The 15779-nt window shown below is 63.7% G+C and overlaps 1 protein-coding gene across 1 annotated transcript in view; it reads right to left on the bottom strand.

Moving 5' to 3' along the window:
* The window catches only part of GPC1 (glypican 1), a 32753-nt gene extending 17401 nt beyond the window's left edge, over nucleotides 1-15352 (bottom strand). Inside the window, exon 1 of the mRNA XM_031008619.3 lies at nucleotides 14634-15352. Within this exon, the coding sequence (XP_030864479.2) occupies nucleotides 14634-14799 (166 nt within the window). The 5' untranslated portion in view covers nucleotides 14800-15352. The remainder of the gene's footprint in view (nucleotides 1-14633) is intronic.
* Between the last annotated feature and the right edge of the window lie 427 nt (nucleotides 15353-15779).

Here is a 15779-nt window from a genome sequence, read left to right as displayed (position 1 = left end):
CCTGAGTGGGAGGTCACACATGGTGAGGGCTCCCTTGTTCCCAGAGGCCTAGCTGTCTCTCTGCTAGGATGCAGAGCTCACTATGGGCCTCGCAGGGGGTTAAGCCGAGTCATTTCATCTTCACAGCAGCTGTAGGTCCCGCTGACATAGCTGACACATAGGGAGCTAAAATGACCTGTGCAAGGTCACAGGCTTGGAGTAGCAGCACGGGGCCCAGCACGAGGAACAGCCTTAGCATCCCCCACCTCCCCAACCCTGCAGCCTGCCCTGACTCCAATCCCAGGGGAATTCCTGAGCTGCAGGCAAAGGCTGAAGCAGGAGCTGACAAGCCCTGCTGAGCCCAGAGAGGTCTGGGCGGTCCCAGGAGGGCGTCTCCCTAGGGCTTTGATGAGTTGGCGGCCGCCCAGGCACCTCTGCCTGCCTGCCCAGCATGGCAGGTGTGTGGGCTGGAGCTTCTGCCCAGCCCTGCCCTACAGCCACAATTAGGGGACGAGTGCAGATAAAGCACGGGGGCCAGTTACATCTGAATTTCAGATAAACAAAGAATTGTTATTTTAGTACAGTATGAAAGTATTTGGCCCCAAAGAACTGGAAGCAGGAAAAGGAACAGGTCCTCATACACCCATGCTCATAGCATTATTCACCAGAGCCAGAAGGTAGAAACGACGTCTCTCCACAGTTGAATAGATTGTTTCCACAAACTGTCTGTAGGTGCATACAATGGAATAGGATTAATCCGTGAAAAGGAAGAAATTCTGACACATGCTCCGGCTGGAGGAACCTTGAGGACGACGCTGAGTGAAAGAAGCCAGACACGAAAGGACAGATACGGCAAGACTCGACTTATGCGAGGTCCCTAGAGGAGTCGGATTCATAGAGACCGAAAGGATGGCAGGCACCAGGGGCGGTGGAGAGGGGAAATGGGGAGTTACTGTTTAATGGGGACAGAGTTTCAGTTTTACAAGATGAAAAGGGTCCTGGAGCTGGATGGGGGTGACGGCCGCACAACAGCATGAATGGACTGAACGCCACTGAACTGAACTCTGAGAAATGGTTAAATTGGCAAATTTTGTTATGCACATTTTGCCACAAAAAGCAAACAACTCTTCTCCCCAAAAATATCTGGGGTGTACTTACACTAAATATGTAGGGCATATTTACTCTCAACATTTATTTCCTTATTTGAAATTAAAGTATTTGGGACACACTGCACTACAAAATGATTCAGGGTCTACCTGAAATTCCCATGTACCTGGCGTCCTGTCTTTGCATCCGCTAAGTCCGGCGGCCCTTTGCAGCGTGGGGGGAGGGGGGTGGGGCGCCTGCCGGAATCACACAGGTCTCCCCACCCGCAGCAGCCCACCACCTCTGGGCACCCATGCATGCTTGTGCACCCACGTATCCCTGGCTCCCCTACTCAGGTCTCAGACCCCGTCCAGGCTGTCAGCAGGAGGTTTAAGGCCGCTTTCAACTCTGAACTGTCCCCAGCCTCCTTGGAGAGCAATGGGTCTCTCCTGAAATCAGCACTATCTCAATTAACAGGCAGACAGGACCACCCCCAGCTTACAGATGGGAAGACTGAGGCTCACGGAGGTTAGGTGGCTTCCCCCCAGGTCTCAGACTTCTACCTAAGGCAGATCTCCTTCCACTGGCCTGAGTGTCCCCCTGTCCTCACTGAAGGGGAGGAAATGAGAAGCCCAGGCTTGACACCTGGGCACCCCGAGCCCAGATATGGAGATTAGGCCACTCTTGCAAAACTAGGGTCAGGCCTGGCCACCCTCGCTGGCCTGAGTATCCCATCGCTGGCCAGGTGCTGCTGAAACCTAGCTGGGCCTCAGGCTGCTGGGCTGGCGTCTGCAAGGCCACGTCCAGGGAGGGATACCTGCCGGCCACGCTGCTGGTCACACAGCCCACCACCGAGAACGCCCAGGGCTCCCAGCCCAGGGAGACTCTGAGCAGGTGGCCCTGTCATGTGCCTGCCTGATCGCCTCCCCAAAGGTGAGCCCCGACCTCCTGTGGGCCCTGCGGGTCCTGGAGCAGGTGGGAATGTGGGCCCCCCGCCTCCGTGACTCCCACCCATTTCCCGGAGCCACCTGCCGGAGGAGAGCCGGAGGCTCAGAGTTCCACCCCCAGGCACCTGGAGTCCTGACTCCACCCCGTCTACACCCGGACTGCCTGGCAGGGACTATCTACACCCGGACTGCCTGGCAGGGACTATCTACACCCGGACTGCCTGGCAGGGACTATCTACACCCGGACTGCCTGGCAGGGACTATCTATACCCGGACTGCCTGGCAGGCAGAGGGATGCCAGGATCCCATGAGATGGCTCTGGGCAGAGGCTGGGGACACTGCCTGGGGCGGGCACATGAGATCCAGGAGGCAGACAGCCTGGGGGAAGGAACCAGCCCCATCCTGTAGGGGAAGGGAGAGGCCCCTATGAGGGCAGCTGTCCAGACCTGGGGCCAGCATCTCCTGCCCTTCCTGCCTCTCCACAGGGCCTGCGGTGCCTCCCGAACTCTCCACCCTTCACTCTCTTCCTGAAAACCAGCTGCCACCCTCAAGGCGGGCTCCAGAGCGCCTCCGGCCGTTCCACTGTCACTGTGCCCTGGGGACACTGTGTGTTCCACCCAGAATGGCCTGGCAGCAACTCTTCTTGCCATTTCCAACTTCTCACACCCAGAGCCAGCGAATGGGAGCGCCGACACTGCGTGCTGTGAGCGCTCAGGGTGACACCCAGGAAGCAGCTGCGCCGATGACGATGACGGGGCCTCCTGTCCAGGCAGATGTGGCTCCCCAGCCTGGCCTTCCTCCCTCCCCATGGAGTGCCCTCATCCACAGCCCACCTTCTGGAAGATGGGACTTAGAGAAAGAATAGGCCTCCCTGACATGACACACGCTGGGCAGAGGGCGGGCCAGCCTTCTGCCAGGGTACACAGCGACTGTGGGCAGGGCCAGGGGCACACAGCCGGTGTGGAGCCGGCCCTTGACCCCCTTTGACCCCCAGCAGGTTGGCTTTGGCTTCTCTCAGGACCCGCCCCTTTGCTAAGACGACGGCCACCAGGAACGGCCATGATCTTCAAGAGAGCCAGCCCTTGGCCAAGGGTGTGGCTTTCCCCAGAGGCCCGGCAGGCCGCCTCCCTGGGAACCTGAGGTCCATGGGGACAGGGGCGCAGGCAGTGTGTGCACACCTACGTGCCCTCCCCCTCCATCCGCCGGCTCCACAGCGGCCTCAGAGCAGCCCTGCCACACCCTCCTCACGGCGCTGAGCCTTCCTGACCTTCCGAAATGACTGTCAATGTCGCCCCAACCACACAGAGGCCCCGGAGGGAGTACAGGGACTTTGCTGTGTCCCAGTACCCAGAACAGCCTCTGTGTCGGGGCACAGCTCGAGGGATCTCTACTTGAGGGAGGAACGAACATGGGGGTCATCTACGACACCTCAATTTCGACTCAAACAGACCTCTGGTCACGCCCCTCCTGGCTCTGGGGTCCAGCCTTAATGCCCTCAGACCCTGCCTACCAAGTCCCCAGCCCCGTCTCTGCCTGGCCCACTCACTGCCTTTGCTACTCAGAAACAGGGTGAAGCCCACCCCTTCTGGGCATCCCTGGGTACCAGATGCCAGGGGTTCGGCCATGCCAGGCTGGGCTCCCAACAGGGCTGTGGATGGACGCCCCTTATCCCCCCATGGATGAGATGCTCGGGCTCGGGGCACCAGTCCACCCCGGATTCTGATGCCAGCCGTGCAGCTCCACTGCTCCCCTCAGGCAGGTCTCTCCACACTGCCCAGGGGCTGCCCACCCTGGTCCCCTCTCCGTCCTCTGCGGGCAGAATATGTGGGCTGGAAGAACCCAGCCCTTCCTGTCTGCTCCCCAAGTCTCCTCTCTGGTCCTCTCAATGAGCTGGCCCCCAGTGCTCCAGGACCCAGATGCTCCAGGCTCCTTGGGTTGGGGAGGAGCCCCAGGTGGCCAGCCCCAGTTGAGGGTCCTGTAAGGCAGCATGGGAGGCCGAGGACAGGACAAGAGATGGCCATGGCAAGAGAGGGGCCAAACTGCATTTGGGAGCCCTGGGCCAGTCCCCAGCCAGGGAGGGGTCTTTAGGGTTCGGCCCTCAGGGTTCACATGACACAAATGGGTGAGTGGTTGCGAACCTCACACGCAGATGCCTGGATTCCTGCACGTCACACCCCTTTACCTGTAACTCACACAAGCTACACACTCATGGTGGCCAAGCACAGGCACAGCTTGTGTGGACCCTCTCATATGTGCCCTATCTCTGCGCTAACTGCGTCCAGAGAGCAAGGGCTCTGTCTGCAGCTGCGTTTCAGCACCCAGAACAGCACCCAGCACCCAGTAGGGGCTCACGGAGCCTCCAGTGATGCAGAGGACCTGGGATGTGTCCCCCTCACTCGCACGGCAGGCAGATGGCCCTGCTCCTTGCTCCGCCCAAGGTGCCTGGGGACTCCCCACCACGTTCCCCCGTTTCGGACCCTAGGCCACAGTGGGCCCTCCTGGGCGCAGACACACTGGGCCTCAAGCCTCTCCTTCTCTGCTGCGAGGGCGACTTGCTGCTCGGGTCAGCCTGACTTTCTCTGTGCCGTGGGCCCCCTTGCCCATCGGTGAAGCCGCAGACGCTTTCTCAGGACGATGCTTGTTTCTGAAGCATACAACTACACAGAGGACCATGGAGGAAGCACTCATCACACAGCAGTTACCAGAATGTGATACAACGAATTGTGAGGTGGCAACGCACGTGCTTCCCCGGGAAGCAGTTTTACAGGAGCCGCAGCGGGCCTAATACTGACTAGAATTCAAAGTCACAGTGAGAGGACGCCGTTTTCCAAGCTGTCTGCTACGAATGTGGAGGGGCATAAACAGCGGCGATGTCTACTGGCGACCAAGCCCCAGGTCCCGGAACACCATCGTTCCGAGTAAGAAAAAATGCTAAATTCTGGTTAGAGGTTAGCAACGATGGAGATGTAATCTCTTTCTCAGCCAAGTTCATGAACCCCCTGAATTACATCCAGAACCTCATCCGTGCACCCGCAGAAGGATGGGTGCATCTAGAACAACCCTCCTGCATGCTGGTGTTTGGCCACCACAGTCTGCCCATCCTCCCATCCCAGCACCTGGCGCTGAGTGGTGCCCCCTCCCCTGAGCTCCCTCTTCCCCTGGCGTGGTTCTGCCTGTAGCTTCAGTTCAAGTGTTTCTCTTGGGGGTGCTACTGGCGTTTGTGGAAGGGCACCTCCATCTCGCAGGATTACTGGGCTCCCTGGCCCCACCCACTAAACACCAGAGCACCCCCACTCCTCAGTCACTGGGATGTCACAAGTGCCCAGGGCAACTGCTCCCGGTTGGGAGCCACCCTATCCCAGGGGACCTTCCCCAGGTATCTGTCTGACCTGCAGCCACCCCTCACCCCAAATTGCCCACAGGATGAGGCTACGCACACAGAACAGGGAGGCACCTGTTCTAACACCTACCATCCTGGGTGTGAGGCCACAGAAGGGAGACTGAAGATGCTGAGGAGTGTTCTGTGTGCAGCCCCCCGCCAGGCTCGGGGAGGGGGCATCGCGTTCAGGAACGGTGGGGCTGGATTATGTGAGAGGCTTGTCCTTTTAAAATACCTCCTTGGGTCCAGTGTGTCCCAAGCTCCATGACAACTGGAGATGCATGTAAACGCCTGAGCCAACCCTGGTGGCAGGTGGCATCAGCTTTGTCCCCAGGGCCTGGTAGATGGTCACAGGTGGGTGGGATGCTCTCCCTGCAGTCTCCAGAGCCAAGGATGGGCCTCCTGGCCCCGGTTCTTGAGGAGACACTTGGACGTCACACATGGGTTACCACAGGGATGGGATGAGACAGCCACAGGGAGCCCCAGTCACCAAGGATGCACCAGACACAGGGGTGGGCTGCGGAGGCCACAGGGGGCTCCAGTCACCAAGGATGCACCAGACACAGGGGTGGGCTGCGGGGTCCACAGTGGGCACTGAGGCTGCACCAGATGCAGGGACAGGCTGAGACGATCACCCATAGGCCACAGCTCTGTGACGCACTGGACAGCTGTCCTCGGTGTTTGGGAAAATCGTCTGAAGGTGTGCACAGGCCACAGACTTCCCTACAGGTTCCACTGCTGATGGCGCACCCAGGAAACACCCCTGCCGGGGAGGCTAGGGATCTGGTCGCTGCTGCATGGGCCTAAGACTTGGCTGTTCCCAGGAGGGAGACGCGCTGTTCTGGGCCTCAGAGCGTCGGGGTCACTGCAGCCAGATCCATCACCCCAGGATGGACCAGCGGGCGAGGACGGGGCTCAGGATGGACAGTGCCGCAGGGTCCTGGGCGGCTGGATTTGGGAGTCCCCGGAAGCCCCAGCCAAGTTTCTCAGTAGAACCTGAACTTCTGTGGGGTGGGAGCAGAAGCCTAGCAGCGTTGTACTTCCTGGCCCGCCCAGCTCACCCTTGTCCCTCAGGAGGAGCCAGGACAGCAGGTGGGCATGTGGTGCCCACTGTGGGGTTGGCTCTGACCTCAGGAGACCCACCGGGCGTGGCGGCTGGGCTGGGCTGAGGCTGGCCAGGCCCTCCTGCGGTGTGTGTCCTCACACGGCCCCGACACGGGGCTGCAAAGAAGCCGGGCCGTGTTCACAGCCTCCCCTCCTGTGCGCTCCCGGTGCCCCTCAGGCCTCTGGATGCCTGCACCTGCTGGGTGGTCTGTGGCCTTGGCCCAGCTCCCCATCCTCTGACCCAGCCTCACCCCTGCTAGCCAGGCCCAGAGCAGCAGTGAGTCACTCGGCAAGCAAGTGTGGGGCTTGGCCCCGGGTGGCGAGGCCTCTCAGCTCTGAGCCCTGGGAACCCCTCTCTGGGACTCAGCTTTCCCATCTGCAAACTAAGTGGTATTCAGCCCACCCGGTAGACAGCCCCTGGTGCTGCCGACTCTGGGAACTCCTGGGGCACCTCAAAGGTGGGAGAGGACCAGGGGAGGGAGGGCCTGGGGAAGGAGGGACCCCAGGGTCCTCCTCACTGCCCTGCTCCAGCCCCAGTCCCCTTCTCTCCCTGTCTACCAGCTGCGCCCCATCAAAGACCCCGAGAGCCCACCGGGAGGCCTAGTTCACAGATGCCGCTGGGCCTCACCTCCCACTGCCCTGTGCTGGGCTCAGGGTTTCTGTTTCCGAGTCGCCTGGCCTCAGGGATGATTTGCAGTGGCTCTGTGGCTGGCCCTCCTCCCCACCAGAGCCCTGGGAGGTCTCCTCCTCCTGAAGGAGCAGGACGGGTGGAGCCCCTGGGTGGCTGCCCTGTCACCCTGCCAAGCCTCCAGGACCCAAGGGGCACTCAGCACAAGAGAGCAGCGGGCCTCCTTGGCCAGCCACCACCTCAGGAGACAGCAGTGGTGCAGCCTCCTGGCCCCCAGGCCTCCCTCATCTCTACATCTCCAAACCCTCGCCCTGCAGTCCCACTGCCTCTCCGCCCAAAGTCCACCTGAAGGGCTCTGCCCCCTGACAAGTGGGAGACTGGGGCCTGTCCAAGGCACACTCACACCACTGAACCACGACTCTCCCAGCCTGGGCTCCCCCAACGCAACCTGGAGAAGGTTTTCAGGCCAGCCTGGCCACTGCCCCCCACCCCGGTTCTGTGACGGCACAGGTGGCGGCATCCTCAGCCACTGCTGTACCACTAGACCTGGAACTTCACCTGAGTGGCCCGGCCCTGCCACCCGGACCTGAGGGAAAAGCGGAGGCCCACGGCAGGAGGGGCTGGCCAAGGACCCAGTAGCCGTGCAGGGCCTGACGCTGAGGCCTCCCAGTCTTGTGGGGACCAGGCTGTGCCTGGAGAGCGCCTCAGGTGGGCGGGGGTGAGCGGCAGGCTGGGGCGTGGTCACTCCCTCACACTGTCACCAGGGACTCGGGCGCATCTGTGCTCAGCTCTAAGCCCATTACAGAAACACAGCCCAGTGCTCAGGAGGCCACAATCACAACACACCCAGAGCCTCGGGGGCTTTGCCGCCTGATGGGAAGATGTAGGTGTGCCGGGCTGGGCTAGCTCCCCACTACAGGCTAAACTGTACCCCCAAAACCCACATGGCCGAGGCCTAACCCCGATTCCTCAGGATGTGACTCTGGGTGTGGAGTCTGTGTGACACCTCTCGTTAAGAAGAGGTGTCACCGGTGGGCCCTGACTCAATTAGAGTCGTATCCTTGTGAAGAGGGGGAATTCGGAGACAGAAGCGCACACGGGGAGAGCGGCCTGTGGAGACCAAGGTGGGATTTACCAGCCAAGGAACACCCGGAAGCCGGCAGCGTGGAGCAGACTTCCTCACGCCTCAGAAGGGGCCAGCCTGGTGGATGCACACTTGATCTCAGGCTTCCAGGCTCTAGAACCACAGACGACCCATGTCTGCAGCTGCAGCTGCTCAGCCTGTGGCACTGTTCCGACAGCCCTGGAAACACCTGTGCTCCTAACCCCGGCACCCAGCCCCACCCGGTACCGGGAGGGACTCGGGGCCTTCCCCACCCTGCGTGGAGCTCAGGCCTGCCCAGGCGGGGGCCCCGGCAACAGGGAGGGTACGTGTTGGCCGATGCCCGGGAAGTCAAGCTGTGGGAAAAGGCCGGAGGAGGCGGGAGCTGTGTGTGGGCAAGGGGAGGACGCCGCGGAGGGAGGGGACAGGTGTGCCAGAAAGGTGGGTCAGCAGGAGCTGGCGGGAGATGGAGCTGAGGCCACAGGCAGGAGAGGGGATGGTGTGAGGCTGGCCTGGCCCTCTCAGGGGCTCCTAAACCCACCCGGATTCCAGACTGCTACCGAGCCTGGGGCAGTGGGGTGTGCCCCTCACACCTGTACTTCCCCGCCACCCACGGCGGGCCAAGAGCAGCCAAGGAGGCTGCAGCTCTGGGCCCTGCTCCTCAGCATAGCCCTCACCCCACACCTGGCTGCTGCGTGCTCCCGCCTGGGTGTGGGGCCTGGAGGTGGAGGGAGAACCGCCCGCTTCCCTGGCCCATGCCTCAACACCCTACACTGCACCCCCCACCCCGTCAGGAGACTTCAAGCGGCTCAGGGCACCTGCCCAGGCCTGTTCCCAGACAAAGAAAAGCCGCCACAGGCACGGCAGCGAGGAGCCCAGGCTCCGGGCAGGCGGCTCCTGTTTGGAGCCCCCACATAAAGTGGGCAAGATCCCGGGCCCCACAGGGCTGTGCTGGCGACTGGCAAGATCCAGGCCGGCTCAGGGCTCTGGGCACGTCGACACTTGGACAGGGCCAGGGCTGGGCAGAGGCCCCGCATGTAGGAGTGCCCACCCCAGCCTCCACCAGGGGTCCAGTCTTGATCTGAAATAACTGAACCAGGCCCTGTGAGGACGGTCTGGCTTAAGAAAAGGTGTCCAGCCTCTCACTGGCCCGGGCACGGCAGATGTGGGGCCCCAGGCCAGACCTGACCCGCGTGGCTTCGGGTGAGCCCCTCCCCTGGCTCGTCTCCTGTCTAGTGCCAGCCCATGGCTGACACCTGTGCCATGCAGTGGATGCCGCAGAACAGACATGGACATGCTCAGACACCCACTAGGCTCTCCTCCGGGGTCTGATGCGCAGCCCTGCGGTTCGGCCACCAGGTAGGTATGCCCCCAGTCCTGCCGCAGGGAGGCGTCCTCGGTACCTGGGAAGGCGCGTTAACCACAGGCTCACACTGTCCCTAGAGATTGCTGGTGTGAAGGTACAAGCCCCAATAGACTGGCCTGCCTTATCTCCCTGGCTTGGCACCTGTGGGCACCTGAATAGGGTACCTGTCCACTAATCCTGGGGCACTTGGCCCAGTGTGGGTGGCTGGTCTGCCCTGTTGGGGACATGCAGGGCTTCGCGGCACATGCTGGGAACAGCCCTCCTAGCAGGCTGGAGTGGCAGCCCTCCCCCCACAGGGAGTGGAGCCAGGCCGGAGGGTGAGGCCCAGCTGTGTGGAAGTACGACTCTCTGGGCAGCACGGCCAGGAGGAGCTGGGCAAGACTGGAGGCAGGGAGGCCAGGAGGAGCTGGGCAAGACTGGAGGCAGGGAGGCCAGGAGGAGCTGGGCAAGACTGGAGGCAGGGAGGCCAGGAGGAGCTGGGCAAGACTGGAGGCAGGGAGGCCAGGAGGAGTCCCGGTTAAACGTTCTAAATGCGCCTAAGAGATGGAGGCCAGGCCCAGGACAGGAGAGCGGGCTGGGGAAAGCACGAGGCGCCTAAGAGTTGGAGCCCAGGCCCAGGACAGGAGAGCGGGCTGGGGAAAGCACGAGGTGCCTAAGAGTTGGAGCCCAGGCCCAGGACAGGAGAGCGGGCTGGGGAAAGCATGAGCCTTCCAGAAGTGCGGAGCCTGGGACAGGCAGCCTGGCCTGGCTTTACTGGGCAGTGGTCAATGCTGTAGCCAGATCTGGCCCTAAGAGGAGGGCTTCACCAGGCCTTGGTTTACTCATTTGTAAAACGGGTCTACAAAGATCCCTTCCGTCTGATGTGTTAACCAGACAGTCATGGGAAATGCTCCACAAGCCGGGTTCACGAGTGCTCTTAGGGTACCGGATGCCATTAACTGAGAGGGGTGTGTGTGGGCCTTTGCAGAGGGTGTCCGGGGAGAAGGGGGACACAGCCCGAGGCTGCCCACGAGGTGCACAGCCCCAGCACCAGCCCCAGCACCTTCTCCCTCCTGGCCACCTTCACAGGAGGTCACGATTATTCCCTTTCTCTCCTGTGAAAAGGCCCAGGGACACCGGGGATGGGATGGAGGTGGGGGCATCTGTGCCTGAGGAGCCCAGTGGCCTGCCTGGCATGGGAGGCTTGGCGGTCCAGCAGGGACCCAGGCCATTGCATGACGCAGGTGGCCCTGTCGGATCAGGGCTCCCCTGGGCTCCGCTCGGTCCTCACGCTGGGGATGATGAAATCCCAGCTCCTCTCATGGAGGGAAGAGCGGTGGCACAGCAAAGGCTGAGGACCACCTGGGAACCACGCTGAGCCACCTGGACAGGACAGGGCACAGGGAACTGTCTGGTCTGGTGAGGGGCTGTGTGCCAGGCAGCCTCCGAGAGGCCCGCTGATAGGACTGAGAAGCAGATGCTGGTGGGCTCTCCTGGGCCCAGCCGGGAACACCCTTCCAGGGATGTGGGAAGGAGAGGTCCAGGCCCTCCGAGGATGGCTCCCCAGAGTCTGTGTGCCAACCGCCCAGGCAGCCAAAAGTGGCACAGAGAAGAAAAGATTCCTTTCGAGGGGCCCAACGAGTGGGTACTTGGTACAGGCTCCAGGGCACGCTGGTGCCCGCTCCAGCTGGTAGGCGGGCTGCCACTCCGGGGCACAGGAGCGGCTGGGCAGTTTCTGTGCCACAGACAGTCCCACACCCCACTCTGACTTCCGCCCCCAAAACTAGACCTTAGGGCCCCTCCTCTGCCTCAGGCTGGGAGACCCTGAGAACAGGGGTGTCTGCTCCAAGGAGACCCTCCTCTACCCTCCATGTCCCGCTCCCCACCCAGCACAGCCAGGTATAAAGCCAGGAAGGCCTGGGGGTGTCCTCCGAGAAGCTATCCTGGGCCGGGAGCCAGCCGGGTTCTGTGGCTACAACAGGGAAACAGATAGAGGTGGTCCCAGCGACCAGGGAGCTCAGGTGCCAAGGTGGGGCGCTGAGACCCCAGCAAAGGAGCAGACAGACACACATCACATCACATCAGACATCAGGAGGCCAGACAGGTGCTCTGGAAACACCTATGCCCAGACACAACCTTGCAAGCAAAAGCAGGAGGCCTGCTGGCACGCGGGCAGTGATTCAGCATGAGGGCTCCTGGCAGTGCAGGGGCACCCGGGGTGCCACTCGGCTCCGCCCTTGCCTTCTGTGCCGTGCCCTGGCATAAAGGGAGGGTGGCCGGGTGCCCTGCTGCAGTGCCACCGTCCAGCTGGTGGCACCCAGGCCTGCTTCCTTGCCCATAAAATGGGATGACCACTGCTGTCACTGCAGCCTGGCCTGGCTGTCCAGAGGACAAAGGAAGTCTCAAAAGGGAGCCCAATATGTCCCGACACTGCCCTCTTTCATGAGCTAAGTCTCCTGTCACCCACTGCCGTTTCTGGTCCCTGGGGCAGAGGCTGGGAAGGCCTGCCACACACCCAGGGCCAACTGCTCTCCTTCCCACGAGGAAGTATCAGATCTCTACCCCACCTGCTCCGGGCCAGCGAGGTGCCCAACCCCAGGGGGTTCGCATCCCCTCTGAGGAGGTCCCCCTGGAGAAGTCTGGATGCAGGAGAGAGGGGACTGAGAATGGTGCCCACTAGGCCACAGAGGGTCCAGGGCTCCTGGGAGGATCTGCCGCCCAGGAGCCACCAGAGGGCGCCCGTTCCGCGGAGCCCAGGCCCAGCCGACAAAGCAGGAGGGGACACTGGGCTTGGCTGCCCCAGGACTGCTGCGACCCGAGGGAGTCACCCTGTTTCCCTCAGCCCACGTGGCTCCCACACTGTCTTCTGTACCCTGGGTCCCGAAGGTTACTCCCCATTTCTGCAGCCATAGGGGGTCCAGGGAGAGAGGCTCCTGTCGGAGGGGCACCGACTGGAGAGGCAGTAATCCTGCCCAGTGCAGTCCTGGCCTTGCAAGTCTGGAGAAGGGTGGCACCCCGAGCCCTGGCAGCAGGCACTGGCCCACGGCTGGCACCGTGGTTAGACAGCTGCAGGGCGTTCATACTCCCCACGCGGGGTGGACAGCATCCCCTGCCCCATCAGACACAGAGAAACCAACACAATCTGCCTGTCCTGGGTCCCTAACCCACCGCATTCCCCAACCCAAGAGCAGCAAGACCCACACTCTCTGGCCCAGCCCCATGTCAACTTCTCCATCTTGTCCTGCCCTCTCTTCTCACCCTTGGGAGATGGCCAAACTCTGCCACTCTGTCTCTCTAACTGGCAACAGTGGCCTGTGGATGCAAGGAAGGTTAGGTTGGCTCCTAAGGATGCAACTGCCCAGAGGACATGGAGGTGCTAAGAAGGGCTGGGGGCTAATGGTTTCCAAAGGAGCAGGGTTCAGGACTCTGCGCTGGGAGGGGCAGCCACTCAGCCACTCTGCTACCCTGGTGCCTGGGGAGGGATTCACCAGGAAGGCCAGGGATGCCTCTTTATGTGTGAGTAGAGGGGCAGAGAACGAACCCAACTGTGCCCAGGGCCTTGTGCTGCCTGGCATCCAGGTGTGCCCCCTACCTGGGACAGACAGAGCCCAGTGGGGTGCGGGAGGCAGCCTGGAAATGACAGGAAGGCCTGTCCCGGGGACTTTGGAGGGGTCCTTGCAAGAACCTCAGGCTGGTGGGGAGGGCATCGGGAGATCCGCCAAGGGACTGTCTGCGGGTTCTGTTCCTCCTGGGGGGGGCGGTCAGGGGGCCCTTACAAGAACCTCAGGCTGGGGGCATCGGGAGATCCACTAAGGGCAAGGGGCTGTCTGTGGGTTCTGTTCCTCCTGGAGGGGCAGGGGTCCAGAGCCCGACTGCCTCCTCCCACCACTCCGCCCCTCGCAGCAAGGCATGGCAACAGACCCCCCTCACCCAGATGCACGGATCCTTCTTGCTCAGAATCCCCAGGACCATGGGCATTTCTGCGCTGAGTCCCCATCTGAGTAGCCCTCCACCCGCACTCCCACTCCCCTGGTTTCAGAGGAGCCCCCCAGAGCAGGAAACCTAGTCTGTTTTGTTCTTGCCCACTGGGTCCCTGGCACGGGGCACAGACCGAGGTTGGTCCCCACACGTGGAAAGGTGAAGCTTGGGTTCCAAGAGATCCTTAGAACACGGAGCCCACCGTTCCACCCACCCGTACACTTCTGTCCCCAAAGCTCCTCCGGGACCACAGGGAGGGAAGAGGCAGAGCCGCAGGCGGCTGCAGGGCTTAGGGGGCGCCAAGAGGGCCGCTGTTCTTACAAAGAAATGACACGGCCCCTGGGCGGGATCCAACGCGCCGACCACCTGCAGCTGGACTCGCGGCGCGAGGCTGCCCAAGCGCCAGGCGGGGGCCGGCGCGTACAAGTTCTTCGACAGGAATCTCTGCGAGGCGGCGGCGTTCCGCCCGCGGATAAGTACCCAGCTCCCTCCCCACCCCTCCGCACTACCCCCCAGGTAGCTTATAAAACCCACCTAGGCTGCCTTTGCTGGAGACCCTACGAGAATCCCCGGGCAGGACCGGAGACGCCTCCCAGAGAGATCTCTACAGAGCAGAAGCAGTCCGCGGCCACCGTCAGCGGCGCCCCGAAAGCCCGGCCACGCCGAGCCCCACAGCGCCCCGACAGCCGGCCCCCGGGCTGGGACTCCCGGCCTGCAGGCGCGCTGGGCCGAGCGGCGGGCAGAAGACGCCCAGCTCCAGCCGTGGCCCGGGAGGAGCGCCCCGAGCCCGCAGCCCGGCGAGATCAGCTCTGCAGGGAAGAAGCCGGCGTGCGGGGGGCGGGGAGGGGTGGAGGACGACCGAGCGGAGCGGAGGAGACCCTGGCGAGGGAGTGCGGCGCGGGGCTTGGAGGCGAGGGCCGTGGGGTTGCAGAGGAGCCGCAGCGCGGGGAGCCACTCGGGGCCCGGGCGGCGGGGCGCAGGCGGCAGGATCCCGTGCCGGGGGCGAGTAGCCGCGTCGGGAAGACCAGGGTCCGGAGCCCAAAGCCCGGCCAGGCCCGGGTTCCCGGCGCCGCGCCCTCACTCACCCGAGATCTCCGCCTGGGGCACGTCGCTCAGGCTGAAGCCCTTGGCTCCGTAGATCTGGCGGACCTCGCCGCAGCTCCGGCTCTTGCTGGCCGGGTCCCCGCGGGCGCAGGCGACCAGCGCTGCGGCCGCACATAGCAGCCACCAGCTTCGGGCCCGGAGCTCCATGGCGGGGCCGGCGGCGCCCCCGGCCACCCGCCCGCGCCTCTCTCGGATCCTGGCCGGGTCCTGCGCAGTTCCCGCCCGCGAAGGGCAGAGCCAAGGTCCCGGCGCGCGCGGCTCGCGGTCCAGAGGCGGCGGCGGCCGAGGAGGCGGAGACAACAAAAGCCGGCGGCGGCGGCGGCGCGGGGCGCGCGGGATGCGAGGTCCGAACGCTCGCTCGGGCAGCCCAGAGCGCGGCGGGCTAGCGCAGTCCCGGCACGGCGCCTCCCCCGCCGCCGGCCCGGCCCCTAGGCGGCCGCGGGAGAGGAGAGGGGCGGGGCAGGGTGGGAGCGCAGGGGTGGGGGAGGGACTGGGAGCACCGAGCGGGGCGGGGCGGGGCGCGGGGGCGCGGGCCGGGGCGCACTGGGCGCTCCTCTGGCTCTTAGGGACCCAGAGGGCCCGCCTGGCCGCGCGACTCTATCGATCCCCGGCGGGAGGCGGCGGAGCCGGGCAGCGCGGGGCTGCGGCCGGGGTCCCCGAGGGCGGCCCCCCACGCCCGGCGCCCAGGGCGGTGGCACCACCTGTGGGGGCGGGGACGGGGGCGGAGGGTGCGCGAGGCAGGGCTTCCCCCGCCGGACGTGACATCACGCCTCCCGCGCCCCAATCAGGGGCTTCCCCGCCCCCAGCCGAAATCGGCATCCCGCTCCCCGCTCCCTCCCGCGCGCTCCGTCTTCCTGCACCCTGGCAGCGCGCCCCGAGAACGCTCTCCCGGCGCCTCCGTACCCTCCGCCCGCCGGCCGCGCCTCGAGCCGCCGCCCCTCTCCCCGCCTGCACCCCGCAGCGGCTCCCTCCCCGCGCCCTTCCAGCCGTCTCGCGCCGGGCTCCGGCTCGCAGTGGGGGCTTTTGTGGTGTGGGGGCTGCACGCAGGAAACTGGCCAAGAAACTCGACCTCACCTCTCCCAGTCCCAGGGAGCGGCAACAGATGGCTTAATTGTTGGACCTTGACA

The sequence above is a fragment of the Gorilla gorilla genome, chromosome 11 (genome assembly GCF_029281585.2).
Source record: "Gorilla gorilla gorilla isolate KB3781 chromosome 11, NHGRI_mGorGor1-v2.1_pri, whole genome shotgun sequence".
NCBI classification, from domain to species: domain Eukaryota; kingdom Metazoa; phylum Chordata; class Mammalia; order Primates; family Hominidae; genus Gorilla; species Gorilla gorilla.
Note: the sequence above shows the minus strand (reverse complement) of the source record. Positions and strands in the feature narration are given on the sequence as shown.